The sequence below is a fragment of the Nelumbo nucifera genome, chromosome 3 (assembly GCF_055504915.1).
Source record: "Nelumbo nucifera cultivar China Antique chromosome 3, China Antique-T2T, whole genome shotgun sequence".
Classification (NCBI taxonomy): domain Eukaryota; kingdom Viridiplantae; phylum Streptophyta; class Magnoliopsida; order Proteales; family Nelumbonaceae; genus Nelumbo; species Nelumbo nucifera.
Genome location: NC_142651.1, coordinates 11,873,134 through 11,897,380, shown reverse-complemented (window position 1 = coordinate 11,897,380; position 24,247 = coordinate 11,873,134). Strand labels below are relative to the sequence as shown.

Sequence of the window (24,247 nt, the reverse complement as noted above, 5' to 3'; positions counted from 1 at the left end):
ACCGGGGTGGGTGACCTAGTGAGGTCGCTCCGATGCTTAAGTCAGTATTTTTGTTGTGGTTGCGAGCTAAAATTTGAGTGTTAAGAGAGCTTAATGTAAGTAATCACGCATACCTCTCTATGTCATTGGGGTTGGTGCCTTTATATAGGTTTTGTTTGGTGTGGGCTTCACGCACTGCATCCGAGATTTTCGGGAGGTCACTTAACCGGTCCAAGATCCCCGGAGGTAACCGTTACGCACGTTGTCCATCCTCCGGAACATTCGGTACGTGGGTCAACTTTCGAGAAATTTGGGAGTGTCGGGATATGCATATCGAATTTATTGGCGAGCACAACTCGTAGGTCACCTCCTGGACCTCAGTTAGGTTGGCAAGCCCTCGAGAGAGTTTGCTCATCGCGTCGAGGTCACATCGGCCAGTGACGAGGTGTTATAGGTCGGCCCTAGACGAGGTTCTCTTAGTCAACCTAAGTTGAGGTCGAAGTCGCTAAGTCAGAGCGAAGACGAACCACGATCTGGGATTCCAAATCATCGCTTAGGTGGTGTCCATGTGTCATCCAACTGTCCAAGATGCCATGTGTCACAATGTGACTGGAGGGCCAAATCCGCCCTCATCAATTACCCTCACTCCCGAGTTGAGGGCAGCTCAACTAAGGGAGTAGATTGTTCCTTTTGGCCCAGAATGATTGTTTAATGAACTCGTAGTCGTATGTGTCGGTCCAATTTGCTTATCAGGTCGGAAGAACTCAAGTGTTTGCAGCCTTATGTAAGATCTCGTTGTCTTGATTTTTGGGGCACGAGAGCAGATTCATCTGCTCGAGGAGAGGTGAAGCAAGTATCCTGAGGACATATACCTTATTAGGGATGCAACCATCAAGGGGTTCTGCAATCCGACCTATTACCTCAAGAGCGGAGCTCCTCATGCTGTCTTAAAGAAGGGGTTCTAACTGCGTGACTGAGATTTATTAGGTTGCTCCACCTAGGTAGACTTCGACATGGTGTCACTCGAACTGATTCTCAAAAGAGTAGCCAGTGAATTTGATGCGGAGCCTGAAACCAAAGTGAAGAGATCGACCAAGTTTGCATCTGTCATGGTGCTGAGAGCGAACTAGTCTTTCCTTTGTTCTCTTTCTCGTGCTGAATGCGAACTACTTTTTTATTTCGCCCATGCAAAAGAGGCGATTGGGTCTTATGTGGTGCCGATGTCTTTTATCAGCTTGGCACCTTAGCCCTTAGGTTTTGGGAGCGACTCGAGGTCCACTCTCCTTATCTTTGCCCATGCCGAAGAGGCGACTGGGGTCTCATGTGGTGCCGAGGTCTTTTACCAGCTCGACACCTTAGCCCTTAAGCTTTGGGAGCGACTCGCGGTCCACTCTCCTTGTCCTTGATGTTGCCCATGCCGAAGAGGCAACTGGGTCTCATGTGGTGCCGATGTCTTTTATTAGCTTGGCACCTTAGCCCTTAGGCTCTAGGAGCGACTTGCGGTCCGCTCTTCTTATCCTTGATTTTTCCCATGCCGAAGAGGCGATTGGGTCTCATGTGGTTCCAAGATCTTTATCAGCTCGGCACTTTAGCCCTTAGGCTCTAGGAGTGACTTGCGGTCTACTCTCCTTATCCTTGATCTTGCCCATGCCGAAGAGGCGACTGTGTCTCATGTGGTGCCGATATCTTTTATCAGCTCGACACCTTAGCCCTTAGGCTCTGGAAATGACTCGAGGTCCACTCTCCTTAACATTATTTAGCCGATGTGCGGCTTGACCTTTCTGTCTAAGCGGGTGGTCATTCTATAGTAACTTCTCATATGGCTGCTTCTACGTCATCTCATGGCATTATCTTTTTTGGTGAGTGCTTGCAAGACTGCTGTGTACGTGTTCTGCCCCCCACCTTGCGAGGGTTGTTGATACATAATGTTGTTGTCAGTGTGAGTTGGCAGTTCGGGGCCACGACTGCACTACATCAGCCTCGTTGTGACGCCAGTCATCCATTCCTACAAGAGAGGCCACTGGGAGCTCGACCTGCGGGGGCAACACTACTGACTCTAGGTCACCAGCTCGCGTGGGAGCCTTGGAGGGCTCGACCTGCAAGGGCGTCCATGTAGTCTGCTAGCCGCCGACTACTGTGAGAGCTATGAAGGGTTCAACTTATAGAGGCAACCTCCCGACATGGGGCTAGTGAGGCCTCACCCTGGCTGACTGTTGTTGAGGATGAGTTGATATCGTTCTGTTGCTGTCTACATCGAGCATCAATCCCGGTGGGAACCGCTGATGGCTCTACCACGGGAGAGGGCCGTTCACATGTGGTAGCTGGGTATCTATTTGAGGCACTAGGAATGTTGAGTTCGGCTTGAACTTGTCTGATTGTCATAGGGGAGTCCTCAAGGTTCATCATGGATGTCTTTTCCCCCCAGTAATTGATATTCGTTCTAGATGTTGGTACTGCTCAAAAATGCCTTTGAGTTCATAAGAAATGGAAATTAAAGAGTGAGAACTTAAATTTTTAACAGGTGAGATCTTTAACTTTTTGGAAGATGAGACTTATCCTTTTAGAAGGTGAGAACTTAGCTTCTTGTAGCATTTCCCACAGACGACACCAATTGATGATGCGCAATCTGGAAGCTCCTAGCTAGAAGGTTGCTTGACGTGCTCACGTGGTGAGCTAGATGAAACTGCAAAAACAGGGATCAGAGAGACCGGGGTGGGTGACCCAGTGAGGTCGCTCCGATGCTTAAGTCAATATTCTTGTTATGGTTGTGAGATAAAGTTCGAGTGCTAGAGAGCTTGAATGTAAGTAATCGCGCGTACCTCTCTGTGTTATTGGGGTTAGTGCCTTTATATAGGCTTTATTTGGCGTAGGCTTCATACACTGCATCCGAGATTTCTGGGAAGTCGCCTAACCGGTCCGAGATCTCTGGAGGAAACCGCCGCGCACGTTGACCATCCTCCGGAACACTCGGTATGTGGGCCAACTTCCAAGAAACTTGGGAGTGTCGGGATATGCATACCAAATTTGTCGACGAACACAACTCGCAAGTCACCTATTGGACCTCAATCAGGTTGGCAAGCCCTCGAGGGAGGTTGCTCTTTGCGTTGAGGTCACATCGGCCAGTGACGAGGTGCTACACGTCAGCCCTAGATGAGGTGCTCCTAACTGATCTAAGTTGTGGTCGAAATTGATAGGTCGGAGCGAAGACAAACCGTAATTTGGAACTCCAAATCATCACTTACGTGATGTCCATGTATCATCCAGCTATTCCAAGATAGATATCATGTGTCACGACGTGATGAATTGGTAATAAGCATGGGCCGGCGGTGGCGGGTCCATCGTTAGAGATCCCAAGCCAATGGGCAATGGTTTCATTTAAAAAAGGATTGAGTCATGTGAGCTCGCATCGTGGCATCATGACTTGCAACTACGTGACTCCTGACGCCAAGAAAACTGAAAAGAAAGAGCCGACAAATACATCTGAATTTTGAGTGACATTCTGTTGCTGTTGCCTCAGCATCCACCGTGCACGGTGGATCCCATTATGTGCCGACCTACAGTTTCGAAACAAAAGTAAGTTTACTTTAGAAATTAGAATAAGATTTTAAATTAGATTAGATAAACTTCAAGGTGATGTCACGTCTCTCTCTCCTCTCTCGGAGCCTCACAGAGTCACAGTGAGTGTGAGAATCATTCAAGTGCTAAATTAACAGAAGACGCTATAAGTTTGTCTGCAAAAGCGGAATGATAGTGTCAAAAAAACTTAAAAAGTAGAAGTATAGAGAGACGTAAATGATTTGATGATAAAGGAAAAAGGGACGTGAAGTAAGAGTGAGACTGTTGATGATGTGCCAAGTCAGAGAAAGAAAGGTAAAAGAGGGTGCCGATGATGATGCTGTTAACATTATAGACATATTGTGCGTATTGTCTCAGAGGAATGCGATGGTCTGCTTTTTTTTTCCGACGCATGCAGACTCGACCGGACGCTTGCAGACACACACAAACTCTCTCTCTCTTTCTCTCCTCTTTACTTCAAAGGCTCTGTCAATCATCCAACAAAGGCTGTCGGGCTTTCGGCATCCGTGAACCATGGTTTCTTATTGCAATTACCAAACTACCCCACACCCTCTCACTCCTTTGTTTGCTGCTTCAGGCATCAGGATTTGCCAACGGCTGAAGTCATTGTCATCGATAATGATCAATCCGATATACCATTCAGGCTTCAGCCATTAAGGGGGTCTTCCGTGTTATTCAATAAAAACTGTTTTTAGAAAAATCCAAATCAAGAAAAGGAAAAAAAATGGTTTTACACACTTATTTTTCTCAAAATAGAATAAAAATAATTCGTTTGATTAAAAACATAAAACAATCTTGTTATTTAAACCAACAACAAAAGACTCTCAAAACCAAAACACATTTCACAATGCTCAAATGATTTGCTATGGAAAATCGAAATCCATCTATCCATGAATTTTGATAAATAACACCTGATTCATTATTAAGTTTGTGATTCCAGTTTATTGGTCAGTTGTTTTTTCGATATCATATCTTTTCCATATATATTTGAAAGTGCACAACACAATGCAAAAGAAGTTTTATTTATGGTTTATTTTTAGAACCATAATAATTGATATACAAGCAATAATTTTGTGATTCATTCATATACTTTCACTATACACTTTTAATTGTACAGTCATTATTGAGAAGAGACAATATCATATAGATAACTTAGCATGTCATGCATACATCAGCAAACTATGTAAAAACTGGTTGAAAAGGCTAGCTCTATTTTGCTAGCTAGAATGCTGATTCCATGATGGTTGTTCACGAATCATGAATCAGAATGAACAACCGAAACGGCGAAACCTCCTCTACATGTTTCTGTTTTAAGCCCATATTGTCTGTGAACAACAACAGGAGTTCACAGCATAATGATTTATTCAGTAACAGACAAAGCAATAAATCATTCACCTCAAGCCGATGCCTCGTGTTACGTCTTACCTCAATTAGCTTAGCTAGTAATGTCTAGTTGCCTCCACGCATGCATTCTTCAGTCTTCACTGGGCCATGATCATCCCATTAGCGGGGAACAACAAGCCTAAGTGGTATTCTCGTAATTAATGTAAATATTATGGATTCTTTCCTATTCCTCGTCTGATAAATATACTTCTTTCAAACTCGTAAAGCACAAACAGGCTCAAGTCGAGAGAGAGGGAGAAAGAGATGGAAATGGAAGGAATTGCAGTAAACAACAGAAGGGAAATGGAAGGAGAGAAGACAAAGAAAGAAGATAATAGGTTAGAATTAGAGTTAGAGATTGTCTTGGTGACGCTGGGCACGGTTCTGCTAGTTGCAGGTCTGAAGCACGCCATGACTTCCCTGCTTGAGCAATGGCGCGCGCTGGTCTTCCTCTTACTCAACCTCGTCCTCCTATCCATCCTCTTCATGTCCATTCCCTCCTCTTCTGCGTCATTTAACCACAAGGACTACAGTGCAGAAAAAAGCACTACCCCAGACGGCAATGATACTCAGTCCCAGATCATCACCAACAATGGCAAGAGCAAGGAACAATGCACTGATCATCCGGCGCCAGCGGAGGAGGACCTCCATAACAACATAGATGATGCTGAAGACGTCATGCTCACAGAGCCTGTCGATGATGACGACGACGGAGAAGGCAACCCTCGGCTAACAAAAGAGGAGCTTAATGCACGGGTGGAAGCTTTCATTCTGATGTTTAGGCAGCAGCTGGCGTTGGACGCCAAGAGGGGAGGCTTCTGCTTTGCATCCAGAGTTGATTCAACTCCTTCACTTGGCGTAGTCTCGTAGAAGGAAGCACGTACAATCGCTCCCCGGTGATTCTATGCCATGGTTTATAATATATCTCACCGGCCGTTCACCATTGGATCCCAGATTAGAGAAAGCTAGCCTGAGGTTCAGAAGGAGTTGTTCGGATGCAATGGTGAACGGCCGGGGCCGACTGAACACAGCATATCTGTCGACTGCCGATCGCTCCGAGATGTTCTTAGTAGTTATATTTGCTCATTTGTGTGGGATGTATTTGATGTCAGCATGCAATTCGCCATTTTGGACCTTTTGGTGCTTGGTTTTGCCTCATGCCCTCATCTTTTGTTTTGGCTCCATTTCTATTTGTTTGTAGGGTGTCAATTGGAGTGGATTTGGTCCAATCCGATCCAGTCCATTACAAATGGATCTGGTCCAATCCAATCCCATAAATATTTTGGACCAGTCCAATTCAGTGTCTGAATCGTTCAATTTGTTCAAATTCATTTTAATTTAGATTGATTTCAACCCTAACCTGATTCATTGATACCTATATTCTTACGTTATATTAATAAACCACATATTGGCTTAATCAAATTCAATCCAACATAAATTTATTACAGAAGGACCAGGTCCAATCCAATCTAATAAATATTTTGGACTGAATTAGTCCAATCCAATATCTTCAAATTTATTTTGGATTAAACGGGGTCCAATCCAAAACCGGTCCATTGACATTTTGTACCAGGTAAAATGTCTATGAATCAAAATGAAGATGAGTAAAAGCGAATTGTTGGTCTGCTACAGTTGTCGTGGATTCTTCGGTCTGTAACAAGTGTTCCATTACCTGGGTATTTGCACATAGGTAATGGGACACCTGTCACAGACGGAATGGAAGTGAGTGTGAGTGCAACTGTGCATGTTCTAGACTCGGTACATAGTTGGTTCAAATTCTATTTAATTTGTCTTGTTTGTTTGGAGGGAAGTAACATTATAGGGTAGAGAGAAGCAAGTGGGGAGGAAGGGGATGAGCAAAAATGTAAAAATTTGCATCAGTTTTTGGAGTGCTATACAATTTACATCCTTTAAGATGAAAAAGATGGTTATCAAGGCGATTAAGAAGGGAGGGGTCAACTCTGCTCTGTTATTTCTGGTGATAGTAGATCATGCAAAGAATGGGATTGTAGCTAGCTATGAATTATTCAAAAGACTTCCCTTCTTGGCTTCAAGCAGCTCTTAGTTGTGTGAGCTTGGAGCTGAGAGGAGTTGATTGCTTTGTAGCTTGTTGCTTTAATGAAAAGTTCTTTTCTACCAAAAAAGATGAAAAAGACGAGGTGGTCCCTTCCTAAATTTTAGGAATCCCGATGTTTGCAAGACAAACAAGAGAAAAGTGAATCAGATGCAAAATTTTTACCCACTCCACTTTTTCTCTTGGACAAAGTCATATATGCAGCTTTAGATGTAAGATGGCAGAAAAACAAAATTTCAGCTTAAAATATTTTTTGCCCATGTATTTATTTTTTGAGTAACAAATAGGGGCTTAATTTCATTCATTTCAGTTTTTCATCGGGTGGTTACAGTTCAAACGGTTATAATTCCGGGTGGTTTCAATTTCTTAGCACCAGTAGTAATTCCTTGGTGGCCGTTGCTTTTCACCTCTCATGTCTTTTCGGACTCTCTATCTTTACCTTTGTGAGGGGCTAGTGTCGAGTTTGAATCTAAGTAGGAGTCTACCACATTCTGGATAATTAATGACTTATCTTGTGAACTCATAATTGTATTTGAACTCTTCTTCTATATCTATCTATCTATCTATATATATATATATACTTTCTTCCTTGTCGAAGACATGGGTGAGAAGAATAATAGCCTGATCCGTTAATACCCTCTGTTTCTATTTAGTTTTTTTACTTCTATAAGCTCAATTGTTTCTTCTGTTAGTGATTCTGCCTCACCTTATGTTGGTTATAGAAGTTCTTTTTTTTTTTTTTCTCCTTTCTCCACTGTGTCTATTTCATTCTCTGTAAGCAATTGTATTTGCAGTTTCTTCCTTTGTACTGTTTTTACTTCTCTGTATTCATATAAATTTCTTAGATTGAATGAAATATGATTTTTGCCTCAACAAATATCAAAAAAATCTGGACAGATGGATCACACAATAAAGGTAAATCTAGGGGCTGTCCTAGCAACATTATGGACAGTCATATTTGCTTGAAGGTTAACATGAAAAACTGAAGATGAAGAAAGGTGAGGTGAGAAAGAAGGGTTCTGTGTAATCAGGGAGGGTGTTAATACACCACGGCGGAGTAAGATCGAGAATCCACCAACGACCAACAAGAGCTCAAGAATCAGTTTGGCATTGCCTCGAAAGCCAAATAAGATCAAGTGCAAACTTAATTGATACCATGCATGCAAAAAAGGCCTACGGTTCTACTAGTTGAATATACAAGGAAGGTGAATGGCACAGGAAGGGACTTGACCTCCATTGTGGTTGTGGTCCCTTATAACAATACCTGCACCACCTTTCCTTTATCAACTCCAACTGTCCCATTAATCTCCAACTGCCCCATTAATCTGCAAAGTGATCATGTACGGTACCTATTTGGCGACACCACAATGAGAATGTGTTTGAGCAGAAAAATGTTCTACCAAGAAGCTATTATTAAGCAACCTCCTCTTTTGTATTTTTCTGGGTTTTTTTTTTGCCTTTTATAAAGCCTATTTTCTTTTATCATTTACATCAAAACAAATTTTAATAGGGTTGAAATATATATATATATATATATATATATATATATATATATATATAGTGGTGTGAGAAGCAGATACAGGGCTACATATGAAAAAATAAACTAACCAGATTTTTTACGTTGGACAGAAAATCTCGAGTCCTAAAAAGTTGAGACCGGACTGGACCTGAGGACATGTCTGACCTGGCCAATCCTAGTCCATCCTAAATTAAATGGCTATTGCTAGCACGCACCTAACTACCCAAATTCCCTACTGAGCTTGGGTCGACCCAACCCATCAAGCTCTTCTAGGGCCTGAGTTTGAATTTTCAATTTCTTTTGGCTGGGCTTCAACGTTCACAATGCCAGGAAAAATCTTCGGTTGGGTTCAATCAATGATGATAAGCATGCACGTGTTTTGCACGTGGCAATTTTAACTGATGATAATGATACTAATAATATATTCAAAATTTTCTATAAATTTTATGTATTTTTTTTATATTTATTATTAATCAAATGCAAATTGTAAAATCCAAATCTAATTGTACAAACACCTCATCCAAATATGTGATAATCAGATCGAGTTGTGAAGTTTCAAATATCATAGATAAGCCTACCTACTTTGCTTGACTTTTCTTTTTGTAGTGTTTTCTTTTTGGTGTATCTTTTTTCTTTTGTTCATTTATCAAAATATTGTAAGATTTAAATAGAAGAAATTAAATGAGGTGAAAAGTAGTAATTCAATTTACAATTTAAACTTTACAATTCATTTATCAAAATATCGATCAATTTGATTCAGATTATTGAATTGCTTAGCCACCATTTAGATAAAAAATGGTTTTATTTTTGAGTCAATTTTAAAATATATGGGTCTATATTGTTAAAAATATTGACATAGATCTAATTAATAACATTTATTAGTGAAAAATAACTTAAAAATATAGGATTTAATAAGAGAAAATGAGATTTAATACCTTAAGTAATAATTGAAATTGCATTTTCAACCTTTACAATTAGACATGTATTAAATACAAAAGTATAGGCATTTTAGTAGACATTTAATTTGGCATTAAAGCTATAATAAAATGACTTTTATACCCTTTCTCAAACAAAGAAATAAAAGGTTTGGACGTGGCAATTCTAGATGATGATAATTATAGTAATAATATATACAAACTTTTCTATAAACTTTATGTATTTTTATTTTTTGTTGTTATTTTTTTATTTTTAATTATTAATCAGATGCAAATTACAAAATTCAAATCTGATTACATAAACACTTCACCCATATATGTGATAATTAGATCAAATTGTGAAGTTTTAGGTATCATTGACAGGTCTACCTACTTGGCTAAACTCTTCTTTTAGTAGTGTTTTATGTTTTTGGTACATCTTTTATATTTTGTTTATTTATCAAAAAAAAATGTAAGATTTAAATAGAGGGAATTAAATGAGGTGAAAAGTAGTAGTTCAATTTACATTTAAACCTTACAATTAAATAGGGACTAAATTAAAAAAATGAGTATTTTAGACACATTTTTAAAAACTGGAGGAGACCAGACGGTCAAACTGTTTGGACTAGGAACAGGTCAAGTCACCAATTCCATTTTGGCTCTAAACCACTATCTTTCAAAAAAAAAAAAAAAAGCTGAAATGATCAAAGAACTGTTGACCCGAACGGTTTAACTGTTAAAATGTTCAACCCGATTAACGTTCTTGAGTTGCTTTCCAACTAATTTCCAAAATTTTTATTTATTTTAAAATAAAAAAAGAAAATAAAAAATTGAAAAAACGAAACTTTCATATCTCATAAACTTATTCGATTATTCCCGATGGCCAAAATTAGTTAGGTTTTTAAGTTTTTCCATTTTGATTTTGAGTTTTCTCATTTCTGCGATTCTTTTTAAGTTGTAACAGCAAAAAAAAAAATTTCAACTTTAATAAAAAATCGAAAAATCAATGCAAGAGATAAGAGATTAAACATTGATCTTATATTAAATTCTAAGATACACCAATGAAGCAAACGTTTTGGGATTTGAGAGAGATATAAGAAGAGGGCAAATGGTATTGTAACAGTGGTGATGATGAACATGGAGATAGCCATCGGTGATAGTTCTTTCTTCTTCTTAGGGAAAAATAGTTTTGCAGCAACGATTGGTGAACATGGTGACAACCACCTCTAGCGACGCTCCCTTTTCTTCTTCTTCTTTCTCACTTTTTAGCTTTAACCAATCGCCTCTTTCTCAAACTCTCACACTCCCTTCTCATAATAATGTATATATACGGTGGACTTTTAACCTAATCCTAATCTAACGGTCAAAATAAAAACTTGCATTATATTCTACATCTTATCGGTTTGACTTGCTCAAAATAGACAATTGAACTGTTGACTTGAAAACTGGAAATTAAAGCGGTTTCATTTCTAGATCGGTTGTTAAAACCTTGATTTTAGTCAAAAAAGTTTCACAATATTATTCATATTTTTAATAGTAGTGTAAATATAGAATTATAGATGTGTTCAATTTTTTTCTATAATTTTTTTTTGTATTTTTGTGTAAAAATAATTCTGATATATCACACTTACTTTTTGTTTAATATGATAAATACATGATATTATACATGTGCCTGAATGTTTTATTTTTTGCAAAATTATGTGTTTTTGTTTTTGTATTTTTATATTTTATTAATTTTATTATTTATTTATGACATTAAAGGTTAACACATTTAACCCAAAAGTTGAACTATTTTTTTTTAATTTTTATATTTCATTTTTGGTTAGTTCTAAATTATGCATTTCATTTTTATTATCAATAAAAATAATTCTTGTTTATCACACTTATTTTTTAATTTAATTAATTAAAATATTATAAATGTGACTATTTTCTTACACTTTTTATTTGTAAATTTCTTTATTTATTTCTATTTAAAAAATTTTATTACCTAACTATGACTTCATAGGTTGATCAATTTGATTCAAATGGTTGGATTTCTTAGCCACCACTTAATTCAAATATGGTTGACTTCATAGATAGTGGACCTTAAATTTTGTCAAAATTCAATCACATGAAAATGTCCAAAATATCCATACAGTTTAACAAAAATGTTTATTTTCTTAAATTTCTCTTCATATGAATCACTACGCCAAACCCTTCCCAAGGTTCAAAGTATCAATGCAAATCGGGTCGTATCAACTAGACCTGTTCATGGGTCGGGCCGGGCTTTGACTCTTTATTAACAGAAAACTATTAGGCCCGAGCCCGAGCCCGGCCCGACCAACGGGCCTATAACTTGGGCCCGAGCCCGGCCCTGATAAAAAGCCCGAAGCCCGAGCCCGAGCTCGAGCTCAAAGCCCGACCTAATAAAAGAAATTCAAAATTTTCCCTATTCAAATGGATATTTTTTATTTTAATTTAGATGTTTTTCCCCTATTTAAATGAACAATGAGCCTACAAGTGAATCAATGACCTTCTCAAATCAAAAAAATTATTCAAATAGACATCACATAGGGTTTTTACTTAGGTTTAACTATAGGTCGGGTCAGATTTACTTAGGTTTAACTATAGGTCGGGCCGGGCCGGGCTCGGGCCGGACTATTTTGGCAAAGCCCGAGCCCGGCTCGAATTTTATGCGGGCCGGGCTTTTTGGCCCGAGGTTAAGCCTGTGGGCCAAAAAGCCTGTTCAAGCCCGTCCGGGGGTCGAGCCGGCCCGTCGGACCACCCGACCCATGAACAGGTCTAGTATCAACTGATATGTATCATATTAGGGGCTTCTCGATGCAACCCTACAAGGGTGTGTTTCAGGGTCCTGACCGATTCAGAGGATGGACAGATCTTAAATCGGCCCTTCTGAACCAGATTCGAAATAAAATAAAAAAAAAGCTACCAATATTGTCCAATACATCACTACCGATGTATCAATATTTTGAACCTTGACCCTTCTTATCTCTTTTCTAAAATTGATTTTTTTTCAAGATTGCCCTTCACACCAATCACTCGAAGGCAAAGCTGCAACTTTGGATTCTCTTTGTTTTTGTTATTTATAAAGTTTGTATTGTTTTTTTTGTACAAACCAGCCTCAATAATAATTGCATGGGTGTTATGGACATTTTCATGACTGAATCTACTGCAACTATATCAAAAAGTTTAAGAGAAACAATTACAATTATTAAACTGGGAGGTTTCAGCAATTTATTCGATAAAGAAAATATAAATGAAGATCAACAGACCCGCCCAAACCCAGGCCCGGAAAATATTCTTATGTAGGAGTTGGACTTGACCTCAGGCCATATCCAAGTCCAGGCTTTAGCTTTCACATGCAGGATTAGGCCCGTGTTGACCTAAGCCCGGCCTAGCCCATATCCAAGTTGCAGCGCGTATGCCGTATGCCGTATGGGTGGGGACGTGGACGTCACGTGGGGTGGGGAGGGTAAGCCGTAAGCCGGTAAGGTCGGGAATCGGATCCCAGCTTAGTTGCAACTTGCAACCGGGAACTATACCTACTTTACCCTTCAAACTGGAATAGATGCAGGTTTTTGTGTACAGTCGCTTGCATGCATCATCCATCATAGCGTTGAGAGAGAATGGCGATTGCGGGTAAAGTAGGAGACTGGGCGTTCAAAGCGTTCACGGCGGGGCTGGGCGTCGCCACTATATATCTCACCGCCACTTTCTCCGTTAACGTGTACAGAGGACTTGCCTGGCACAACGCCCAATCAGTACCAACCTCCCCTTATCCTCTGATTCCTCCTCTTTCCCCCTTCATTCTTTTCTTTTGTTACCCTTTCATGTTCTTTGCTGTTGATGTTTAGAATTATTATAATAATTATGGTCATTCTTCTTTATGCGGAGTTAAATCTTAGCTTCCTTAGAAAAGAAAAAACAAGAAAACTTCAACACTGAGCCTTTTGATATTGAAGAACTATTGATATGATACCTAATATCCCTATGTCACCTTTTTGCTTTCAATTGCTGTGTTGGAGATTATTGGACATGGCATTTTGAGCTTTCCTTTATTCGAATAAAACAAGCAATTGGCAATTGGAGGGGAGTACCTTCGTTCTCTCTTCTTTCCTGCTTATGTGGACTGAACTTATCAGTTCCAAGGGTGTTGTTAGTATAAAAAGGATCATAGTATATGGCCCCATCCCCACTTGGCAGATATTCCGAAATAGAATGACTCAATGGATTTTTTTTTTTTTTTTTTTTGCATATCTGTTTGGGTCATCAAATTCTTGTTAATTCTGAACATCATGTTACGTACATCGATCCATAAATTATCTTTTCACACACTCTAAGGAGCTACCAGTTTATGGAGCTGCCAAATATTCTTGGTTCTTGCTTCCTCTAAACGATGTTATAACTCTTATATCCAAATTCGTAAATGGAGTTAATCAGATGGAAATTGCTACTGATTGTCAAATTTCAAATATTTGCCCATGTTCAGTTACCGGGAATTGAATCATGTAGGGACTGAAAAGACCCCATCTCTACTACAAATGACCCATTACAACTTACTTCTAGTGGAGCTGTAACACAATATGTTTGGAACTGTTAAACCCATGTCTCAAAATCAAATACTGCCTCAATGGAACCATAAACCTATGCACTAAGCTTCTTATTGATAAATACAAACCCTATCCTGTAGCAGTATTGCATGATATGGACAGAGGAATCAGAATCTGATGGTCATCAGTAGTCTGACTCAGAAAGACGAAAAACATCTACTCAGAAACGCATTCAAAATCAATTCACTTCTAAAGAATTTCTATATTGTGAGTTCTATCATCATATTCCTATAGAAGACTACCTGAGTATATCTAGAAATTTATCTTCCTAATCTAGGAACATTCTATAAGAAATGATGGATTTCATTGTGTTTAATGTTTATTAGATGTTTATGTTGTATAAAGCAAGGTTAAAAAAGGAAAACCATATGCAGAAGTGTCCCATGAAGCTTTCATGGAGTGTATGATACAGATACTTTGTGCATTTAGGAGAATTCTTGTAATACTGGTCCTATTTTTCACAGTGGAGAAAGTTAAGATTTTCATGTAGAAAATGGTCCTATTTTTCCCTTTGGAAAGTTATCCATTCCTTGCTCCCCATGTGGGTAGCAATGTTCTGGTGCATTTATGAAGAGAGAAATGTGAGAATTTTCAAGGACGGATCCAAGAGAAGGGATGCCATTTAGAGGACATTACAGTTAAAGTGGCAGATTGGGTGAAGACTATGGATGTTTTAGCTTCTTTCATTGTTGATGACATAATAAGGAATTGGAAGAATGTTTTTTTTTGAATATAAATAAAAAAGAAAATTTTATTACTGAAAATAAAAGATACATCTAACACACTAACACAGGTGGCCAGGAGTCACCCCAATAAAACAACAACAAAAAACAGAGTACATAAACCAAACCGACAATCTTAAACATTCAATGTATGCCAAAAGTCAGAACCGAAATCTAATTTCTTTAGTCCTTGAAATTCTGGAAGTACCAATATCCAGACAATAGATAATGAAGAGATTGCCTGTCAAGACTGCTGGAACAGACCAACATAAGGCAGTTAATCAGTTTTACAAGAGGAACAGAAGGCAGATAATCAGTTTTACAAGAGGAGGCCACATCAGCACAACTAACCATCCACTTGTAACAACTGCCATCCACTTGTAACAACTGTAACAATCAAAATTGTAAAACTATAAGTAGTAGAGCAGAAAAGGAATAAGGGAATGGCTCTTTCAGCATTAAACTCTCTCTCTCTCTCTCTCTCTCTCCTTCCAAGAATTCAGGAGGTTGGCCCCTCGAAGAGCCCTGAGTTAGGCAGGTTCATAACAATTTGGTATCAGAGCCAGCATGACCAACACAAGAAACACGTCAGTAGACACCCGAATGGATCGGATGGAGGTAGAGATCCATCGAATGTCTTCAGATCTCAAAGAAATGAAGGTGGGCTTCACTGTTCTCCTCCTTCGACTGGAGCAGGGGGGCAATGAATACTGATAGAGGAAGCCAAGAAGAGCGCAACAATGAAAACAGCCGCAGAACAGGGGCGGCAACAAGAATAGCCAAAATCGACTTCCCCATCTTCTCAGGCGGCGATCCAACTCCCTGGATTCTCAGAGCCGAAAGGTATTTCGATTACCATAAAACACCGGGGCAAGATAGGGTAGCTCTGGCTTCTGCGCATCTTGAAGGGGAAGCTATCCTCTAGTTTCAATGGTATAGAAGGGGGCACCCTCGTCAAACTTGGGCAGACTTCACGGACGCCATGACTGTCCGTTTTGGATCATCTGGGTTCGAAGATCTTGATGAAAATTTGGCAAATCTGCGGCAGGTGAGATCAGTGATCAGTAAAAGAATACCAGATGGAGTTCGAAAGGCTAGCCGTGAGAGTTCAAGGGTGGACGGAGAAGGCATTGGTGGGAAGCTTCGTCGGCGGCCTAAAAGAAGAACTGCGACTGGAAGTGAAAGCAATGCAGCCCACTTCGGTCATCAATGCGGCAGAACTAGCAAGATTATATGAGGACAAGTTCAGTCGAGCAAGAAAGGTGCAGCGACCATGGGGTCCAGAAGCAAGAAGGGAGCAAGAAAGGACGACAGCACCAGACAAGGAGGAAGGAGTACTGGGCCCAGGCCCACTGGTTCCTTTCAAACGGCTGACCTGGGCAGAGATGCAAGCCCGCAGAGACAAAGGTCTCTGTTACAACTGCGAAGAGAAATTTGAGCCGGGCCATCGCTGCTGGAAACAACAAGCGTTTCTCCTCCAAACAGATGCCGAAGAGGAAGATGACATCACTGGTTGCGGAGAATCTAACCCAGGGTGGGAAATACAATCCAATGGCACGCCTGAAATATCCTTACAAGCCCTTACGGGACTTGCGTCCCCTCAAACAATGAGAGTTGCAGGGCTGATTCTAGGACGCCAAGTGTCAATCCTCATAGACAGTGGCAGCTCCCTTAACTTCATAACTCAAGTCTTGGTGGATAAAATGGGACTTACAGTTCAACCAACAACGGCCTTTACGGTTCATGTGGCCAACGGTAACAACCTATCTTGCAATAGCATTTGCATGGGCCTACCACTAAAGATTCGGGTCATTAGTTTGCGGTGGACCTATATCCTCTCCATCTCAGTGGAGCAGACGTGGTGCTAGGCATTCAATGGTTAAGACAGCTAGGACCCGTGGTCTGTGACTGGGCCCGTCTCACCATAGACTTCACATCAGGAAACTCTACAGTCCATCTACAAGGGCAAACATGCAAGGGCCCAAGGCCCATCAGTCTTGCAACACTAACAAAGCAAAGAGGAGATCCAGATCAGCCCATATTCATGCACATGGACTCAAATTTTCCTACTTAGATCTGCAATCAAATTTTCCTACATTAGACCTTGAGGGCAAGGTCGCTCTAAAGGAAGGGGGGATTGTCAAGACTGCTGGAACAGACCAACAGAAGGCAGTTAATCAGTTTTACAAGAGGAACAGAAGGCAGATAATCAGTTTTACAAGAGGAGGCCACATCAGCACAACTAACCATCCACTTGTAACAACTGCCATCCACTTGTAACAACTGTAACAATCAAGATTGTAAAACTATAAGTAGTAGAGCAGAAAAGGAATAAGGGAATGATTCTTTCAGCATTAAACTCTCTCTCTCTCTCTCTCTCCTTCCAAGAATTCAGGAGGTTGGCCCCTCGAAGAGCCCTGAGTTAGGCAGGTTCCTAACATTGCTGCCCCAACTTCTTCCAAGATTTTCATTCTCCCTTCAAAATCCTCTTGTTTCTCTCCCTCCAAATCTCCCAGCAGACAGCAAATGGACAGCTCCAGAATATTTTTGCTTTAGTACTTCCCACAACTCTCGGCCATTCACCAAAGATTCCAGCAGAGTCCACTGGTGCCCATCCAGTCACCTTAAAGAGCTTGAAGAAGGACCAGATCCTTTTCACAAAGATGCATTGGACCATCAAGTGCATAACATTCTCCTCTTCAGCAAAACATAGCACAGACCTGTTTGGGAAGAATGTTGTGTCCTTCTTGATGGCAAAACATAGACCCTCTATCCCTTGGAGTCTCCATTCCCTGAACATCATAAGTATGAGCTTGATGCTGAAGCAATAGCATAGGGAATCCAGGACCTTTTGAAGTTTTCAGACATTTGGGAAGGAAACATCTTAGCTGTTTACTTGGGGCCTGTTTAGGTTTGGTGATTCAATCAACACAGAATTCTGAGTAGTTCTACATGGCTTAAGGATAGCAAATTCTCTAAACTACAGAGATACCAAGATTGAAGGGGATTCATGTGTGATCATAGGTTGTTTGAGATGCGATTACGTTGGTCCATGGGAACAGAGACATGCTTTTAGGTAGATAAAAAAGCTAGCTTTGGAGTTTAGAATAAGATACAAGTAGACATCATGATCAGCCAACAACATAGACAGGGCCAGCCATTACTCAATATTGGTTCCAGCTATCTGGCAAGGTGCCAACCAGCTGGTTGCTAAGGTCTCCTGCTAGTTGTAGCGGAGACTTGTGATCGAATCCCACCTGCACCTGCATTTGGGGGGTTATGGGTTGGGGGATGGGCTACCCCCTGTTGTGTAGCGCTTCAAAAGATATCAAAAAAAAAAAAAAAAGAAGAACAAAAAGAAAAAGGTTCCAGCTATCTGGGGACTGGGTGGGTAAACAGAAATCAGATGTACTGGTTTTAATTCCCCCAGGGTGAATTTGTAAAAATAAAATAAAAATGGTGCCTAGCCAAGGCTAGCTACCCATTTGGGGGTGCTTGGTGCAGTAGTTTTAAACCATTCTTTTATACAGATACTAACAAAATTTTAATGTGTTACTGATAAAAAATAGTCCTGTTTTTCCTCTATGCATTTGTATCAAGAAATGGAACAATATTTAATCTTGGCTAGTTGGTTGATGTACTAAAGTGGCTGAAATTGGATTCTGAACCTTACATGACAACAGTAACAGGAATACAAAAATGGACGGTCAAATGCAATTCCTAACAATGATGGATTGTAAGAGGCAAGGATAAATATCAGCTTATTAATGTCTTGTGATATCGCTCCTAGAACAGGGACTTTCCCATTTTCATAGTAATAGAGGATTTGAACTCCTGAAAACGCAACGAAGCTAATCTGTCTATGGAAGATTCTAAGATCCTAATATCTTGCCTAGCTTTCCATCTAGACTTGGCTTTTCATCTTTTTGTCTTTATTAAGTTTACGTGTATTATCCCCGTCTAACTTTGACTTTAAGATTGGGGTATATACATGCGTGAATTTGTTATATATTATTAACTTCATCCAAGTTGTTCTTTTCCCAACAATTTTGTTCCAGATATAACCACCAATCCCGTCTCTTAGTACTGTTCATTGCATGGGCATGATGTAGGGTTAAGTTTGACTTTGATTTGGTATCCTAACTCTTTGGTAGGACATCATATGCAGTAAATTGAATTTGTAATTCTGTCAAAGTTGCATGCCTTACTTGGGGACTTAAAAAAAACATAAAAAAGAACTTAGAATGGATATGAGGGGCTGTGATGGGGGGGGGGGGTTCTTACCTCTATCCTCTTCTGTATATTTAATAAAAACTGCATTGCTCTGTTGCCATTTTTGAAGTCAGCAACTTGTTTGTGGCTATCTGGTAATACTTGTTTACCCCAGTATCATTTTTTAATTACAGTCAAACATTTTTATTCATATTGTGGTTGTGAGCTTTTATATGTATTGCTGGTGGGATCCAGGCTCTATTTGGTGGTTATTTTTATTCATTCACTGGATTTCTGTTATTTGGTTCCTCTGATATCAGACTTTGTGTTGAACTAAAGAATTTCTTTTTTATAATCTCTTAGTAGATCCCAGCCATATTTACCACATTGATGTTATTTTGGCAACTTTCCTAGTATGATTGCTTACTATTAGTAGGAATTCCCTTAACTCAGCTTGTTGCTTTCTTTATGTTCCGCAGAAAATTGACAAGGAGAAATCTCAAGAGCAAAACCAGTGAGGGTAGTTCCCTTTGTGGCCAAACATTTTCAACTTTGTTTCTCTTAAATATTACAATGTAACCTTTTATTTTCTCTCTCATATTGATTTTTTAACCCTTCAATGGTTTATGTATGAACCCAGACGTGATACGTCTGGTATAGTAACTTTAGTTGATACCATTTACGATTTTATGGAACCCTGATAAAACGCTGCTAATGTATGGTTTTGGTTATTAGTTTCTTTTTGTTCAGGAAGCAGCCTTTTTTAGATTCTTTTGGATGCCATGCAACTATTCTCCGTACCTGTGTTTTCTGTAGCTTATAAGAAGTTTTCACATTAATAGATCAGTTTTTGCAGAACCATTAAGAAATTGGACTGTTTTGTTGCAGTCAAGTGAGAGAACGTGAACTATGCTTGATTTAATGGGCATTTTCATTTTTGAGGCCAAGCATAATATCCCGTTCTCATTTCATTGCAAATGGGATTTTGATACCCATGGCTTCATCTTCTGACAAACATACATGTTATGTTGAGAATTATTTTGCTATTTTCCTGCCGTATTAGTAGTTGTTTGTACATTATTTCCGCGCTGCCTACCCAAAAGAAAAAAAAAAAAAAAACATTTCTGTGCTAAAAGATGTGATTTCACAATTTGATTACCGTTTTAATGGCGGAGGCTTAAAATAGTTAGGAAGATGAAATCTATTGAATGGTAGCTGAGCTTCTGGGCCGTGGAATCTGACCAAATAATGAATTCCATTTGATCATGTGCCACAGGAAGAATAGAAATTGAAAATGAATCAATAAATAAAATCATTCTAGGAGTACAAGAAGGATAAATCATGTATCCTTGCAGAATTGCAATAGTGTAAAACCTCTCTTTCTCTGTTTGTGGCTTCTGATTTCGTCAGGCAAATGAAAAAAAAAAAAACAGTGACAAAAGGTGAAAGAATGAAAAGAAAAGAATGGTTGGTGATTATATGTTACAAAGGCAGAGAAGTTGCATGACGACGAATTTTTTGTTACACAAGAGAACTCTCCCATGGCAGCAATCCAGAAATAGGATCAGCCAAGTTAGTCATGACAAAGTCCCTGAGACCTGTGTCCCAGACCTCGCAAAACTGGAGCGGCCAATTGGGTGGTTCAATGGCCTCGGTACCCAGTCCAGGTACCCTATCCTTGGATCCCTCATTCTGGTTTTCTTGCCAGTCTGCAACATAGGTGGCAACTCTTCGAAAGAACTTGGTTCTGAAGGCTTCCCAAACCTGATACTTATAGTGGTTTATCACAGCAGTGCTTTGGGGTAGGTTTAGGTATCTGTACCCAGCTCTTAACCGGAAATGGTGCACCACATTGAGTAGGGTCTCATCTAGAGCATTTGGACGGATAATGGATTTGTGCCTCTCGGGGCTTTGGAGCCGACAGGTATAACCCACTGTCACTCCTTGGGAAGGGGGTGTGCTCAATCCTGATGGCCCAAAGCTGTGGCAGGCTGTCCTGATCTCACCAATGACCTTGGAAGAAGAGAAACGTTGAACCAGTGATCGGAGTGAGTGCTGACCTGGGTATCCCATGGAGCGGTGGTGAGGAGTGGGGAAGGGGAAGTAGAAGAATTCATCAACGTCCATGAATCCAATCCACTCGCATGCCTCCCTGGCCTTGAGAACGCAGTGGGAGAATCCAGCCTCCTGGGTCTTGATCCATGGCCATGCGTGTCTGCTGACATTATAATTTCCTTTTTTGAGTTCGTCTATCACTTCCTTGATATTGTCGTCACTGTTGTTATCATAGATGAACCAGCGCTCGACCCCAAGCCAGGCGTGATAGACAATCCACTCCCTAAGTGTTGAGGCTTGGTTCCAGACCATGGTACACAGGCAGAGCTCATGTTTCTTCTTTCTATTATTATTATTTTTATTATTCACCCTTCTCTTCTTCTTGCCATGTGAGTCGTTAAAGTCAAAAATCTTAGCGACCGAAGGCAAAGGAGCGAGAGGAGTAGCAGCTTTGCTTCCATCTCCACCTCCCAATGCGGCCCGGTGGTTGCCATGGACGTTGGAATGGGAGGCAACACCTATGGTGACTCGAATTCCCCGAGCTTTGTCGGGATTCTTTCGAATGGTAAGAGGGAGAGAGCACCGAATTACTTCCTGAGCCGCGGTAACCGCCCTACTGGTAAAAGCAAACAACCTGCTTCCTTTATCCAAATCCCCCAAACCGAAGTGGCAACTGAATTGCCTTGGATCCGACGCCCTGTCGGGTCGAAGATTCAAACCTTTGACAAACACAACAGCTGAGTTCCTATCCAAAGCTGCAGCGTACACCAGCGTCTCCCACGAGTGAACTGACCGATCCGTCTGTGAAAAGTACCTATCGTCATCATTTCTGTCTTGCACCTTCTTCTTCAAATTGACAGCAGTTGAATAATTTGCCGGAGGAGTCGGACACCGAACAATTGATCGTGAGTCATCATAGTTGTCCACCGACAACACAGGAACAGAGATTTGGCTTCTCTTCCCGCCGACGTTATCCGAATAATTCAAGATATGATGGTAGACACAATGCAATCCTCCGTCCTGATGCAGACGCAGCAGAGAGGAGCTTCTCCTAACACTACTAGTGCTACTACTGCTGCTTCTATGAGTATGACTACTACTACTAGTACTAGTACCAATCCTGGAGACAAGCAGCAAAACATGGTCTGGGAATACGACTCGATCCTCTATTTTGAATTGACGGAATCGAGGGGTAGAATCTTGAAGTGAATTGGTCGGAGACAAAGAGAGAAAAGATAGAGGGGAAGGTATGAGAACAGGCCGGAAAGCAGCGGAGCGAATGGAGAAGCCGTCGAAAACGAAGAAGACAAAGCAACAAAAACACAAAACAAGGGGCCATAGAGAGCAGTAAGGGGAGGAGGGTCTGATGGGGAGGCGCTTTCGCTTCCGGCGCTGCTCGGAGTCCATCGTGGCGAGCAGTGGGACTCCAGATCTGATGCTTGTTGTGGATGTGTGTAGTAGATCTGAGGTGTAACGTCATAGTTTGTGTGGCAACCAAAGCAGAGGAGATGGAGGCTTCTTGAGAGAGGGCATAGGCATGGTGGTCCGAGGAGGAGGCTTAACTGCGGAAGAGAAAGCAAGAAAGGGGGAAAACCGGAAGAGAGATAAAAGAAAGGAATCAGTGGCTTTTGCTGGGCGAGTCCACGCTTAGCTGGATAGCTACAACTGGCTGTAATTTCTCTTACCACGCGCTCGCACACGGAAGCGAGGCCAATACGGGAACGGGGAACCTCCTTTTTTTTTGGTGGGTGCGTGAGTGCGTCTTCTTTTTTGTCTAGTTAATAACTCAATCGTTAAAAGAAAGCAGCTATAAAGGAGGAATTGAAAACAAAGCGTGACATATAAAGAAATCAAAAAATTATTACGTGTTCCCCGTGAACTTTTTGACACGTGGCTACTGAAAATTCTACAATAAATAAATAAATAAGCACCTTTAACTTTAAATAGTTGTAAAAAAAGGTAAAAATATTTAAACTAAAAATGGATTAAAAGCTAAAACTTTTCTATTATTTGAAAAATCAATTAATAAAACCTTTGATCAATGGGGGTACTTTAGTGGTTTTTTCAAACAGTAAGATAAATTTTAGTCCATTTTTTAAAGTAGTATTTTACCTTAAAAAACCTTTTATCCATGCAATCCAACCCAAGGTAGCTGTTAATTCTTGCAGTTCCAAATGTCATACATAAGACCCGCATATATCAACATCGCCAATAACCACCAGGTATGTCATGTGGCTCCCAACTGAGTAAACCTAGTGAAAATTGTTTAGGGATAATTAGTGGTTTGAGTAAGTTACTTACGTACACCATGTAGTTTCAAAAACTATATATATATATATATATATATATATATATATATATATATTTTGTTGACGTTTCAAAATTTATTAAGGACCACTTGATTGAAGCACTCTTCATTTGTCCTGTTTTGCCCCTCTACATTTTTCCCATTATCTAGTTTCTTAGGTATGTCTTTTGTAAAAGTTAATTAAAATTGATATATTCAGAAGAAGAAGAGGGCAACAATGAGATTAATGAAGAAATGAAACAATACATATGAACTATTTTTGTTACCTGATGCCATCTTACAAGGCACATGTAAGCATACAGGGTATAAAAGAAAATCACAAACATTTTGGCATGATGATAAATATTTGAGTCGATCACATCACATGGTGTCTATTTTATCTTTTAACACTATACATGCATGGTTTACTTACTTAATACACTGTTGATTTATATTGCGGCTATTTCCATAAAATGCACCGGTATGATTTTGCCTGATATTTTTCATATTGGCCCAAAAACATGAAAAATGCTACCGTGGTTTAACTAACGATGAAATCGGAGGTTGGAATAAATGGGTAGATCCTTTGATCATCCGTAGGGCTTTAACCGTGACTAATCTTTTTTATATATAAACCTGCAAGGTACGATCTAATATTCACAGTAGTACAACAAATAAATATGTTCCAAACCCAAAGGTTGTGTCCTGTCCATGCCCCACCCATCCAACGCGGAAGTTCTGAAACATTACTAGTTTAACTTAGGCCAAACTGGGGATTTTAGTTTTAGACCCGCATAAGAGGCGTGTGTAGGGCCTCCATAACTCTAGCCACCTGTCTCATGTTTTCAGGGTTTCAATCTATCATCAGAATTCAGAATCAGATAGATGGATGAGTTCTACTTAAATATTTAAGATT

The 24,247-nt window shown here is 40.1% G+C and overlaps 1 protein-coding gene, 1 long non-coding RNA gene and 1 pseudogene across 3 annotated transcripts; 2 read left to right on the top strand and 1 right to left on the bottom strand.

The window, feature by feature from the left end:
• Positions 1-4,806: 4,806 nt before the first annotated feature.
• Positions 4,807-6,282, top strand: LOC104596200 (uncharacterized). Its single transcript, XM_010257270.2, has one exon. It carries the CDS (start codon positions 5,203-5,205, stop codon positions 5,806-5,808), a length of 606 nt encoding a protein of 201 aa, XP_010255572.1. The 5' UTR covers positions 4,807-5,202; the 3' UTR covers positions 5,809-6,282.
• Positions 6,283-12,933: 6,651 nt separating this feature from the next.
• LOC104596197 (uncharacterized) lies at positions 12,934-19,738 on the top strand. Its single transcript, XR_735007.3, has 2 exons — positions 12,934-13,206; positions 19,469-19,738. It is a non-coding gene; the product is annotated as an uncharacterized LOC104596197 (long non-coding RNA).
• A 470-nt stretch (positions 19,739-20,208) lies between these two features.
• On the bottom strand, positions 20,209-22,850 carry LOC104596187 (glycosyltransferase family 92 protein RCOM_0530710 pseudogene; annotated as a pseudogene). Its single transcript, XR_016084379.1, has one exon. The product of XR_016084379.1 is annotated as a glycosyltransferase family 92 protein RCOM_0530710 pseudogene (transcript).
• Between the last annotated feature and the right edge of the window lie 1,397 nt (positions 22,851-24,247).

Bases quoted from the DNA above. Each gene is read 5' to 3' on its own strand.
- LOC104596200 (XM_010257270.2), top strand. From the start codon at position 5,203: ATGGAAATGGAAGGAATTGCAGTAAACAACAGAAGGGAAATGGAAGGA.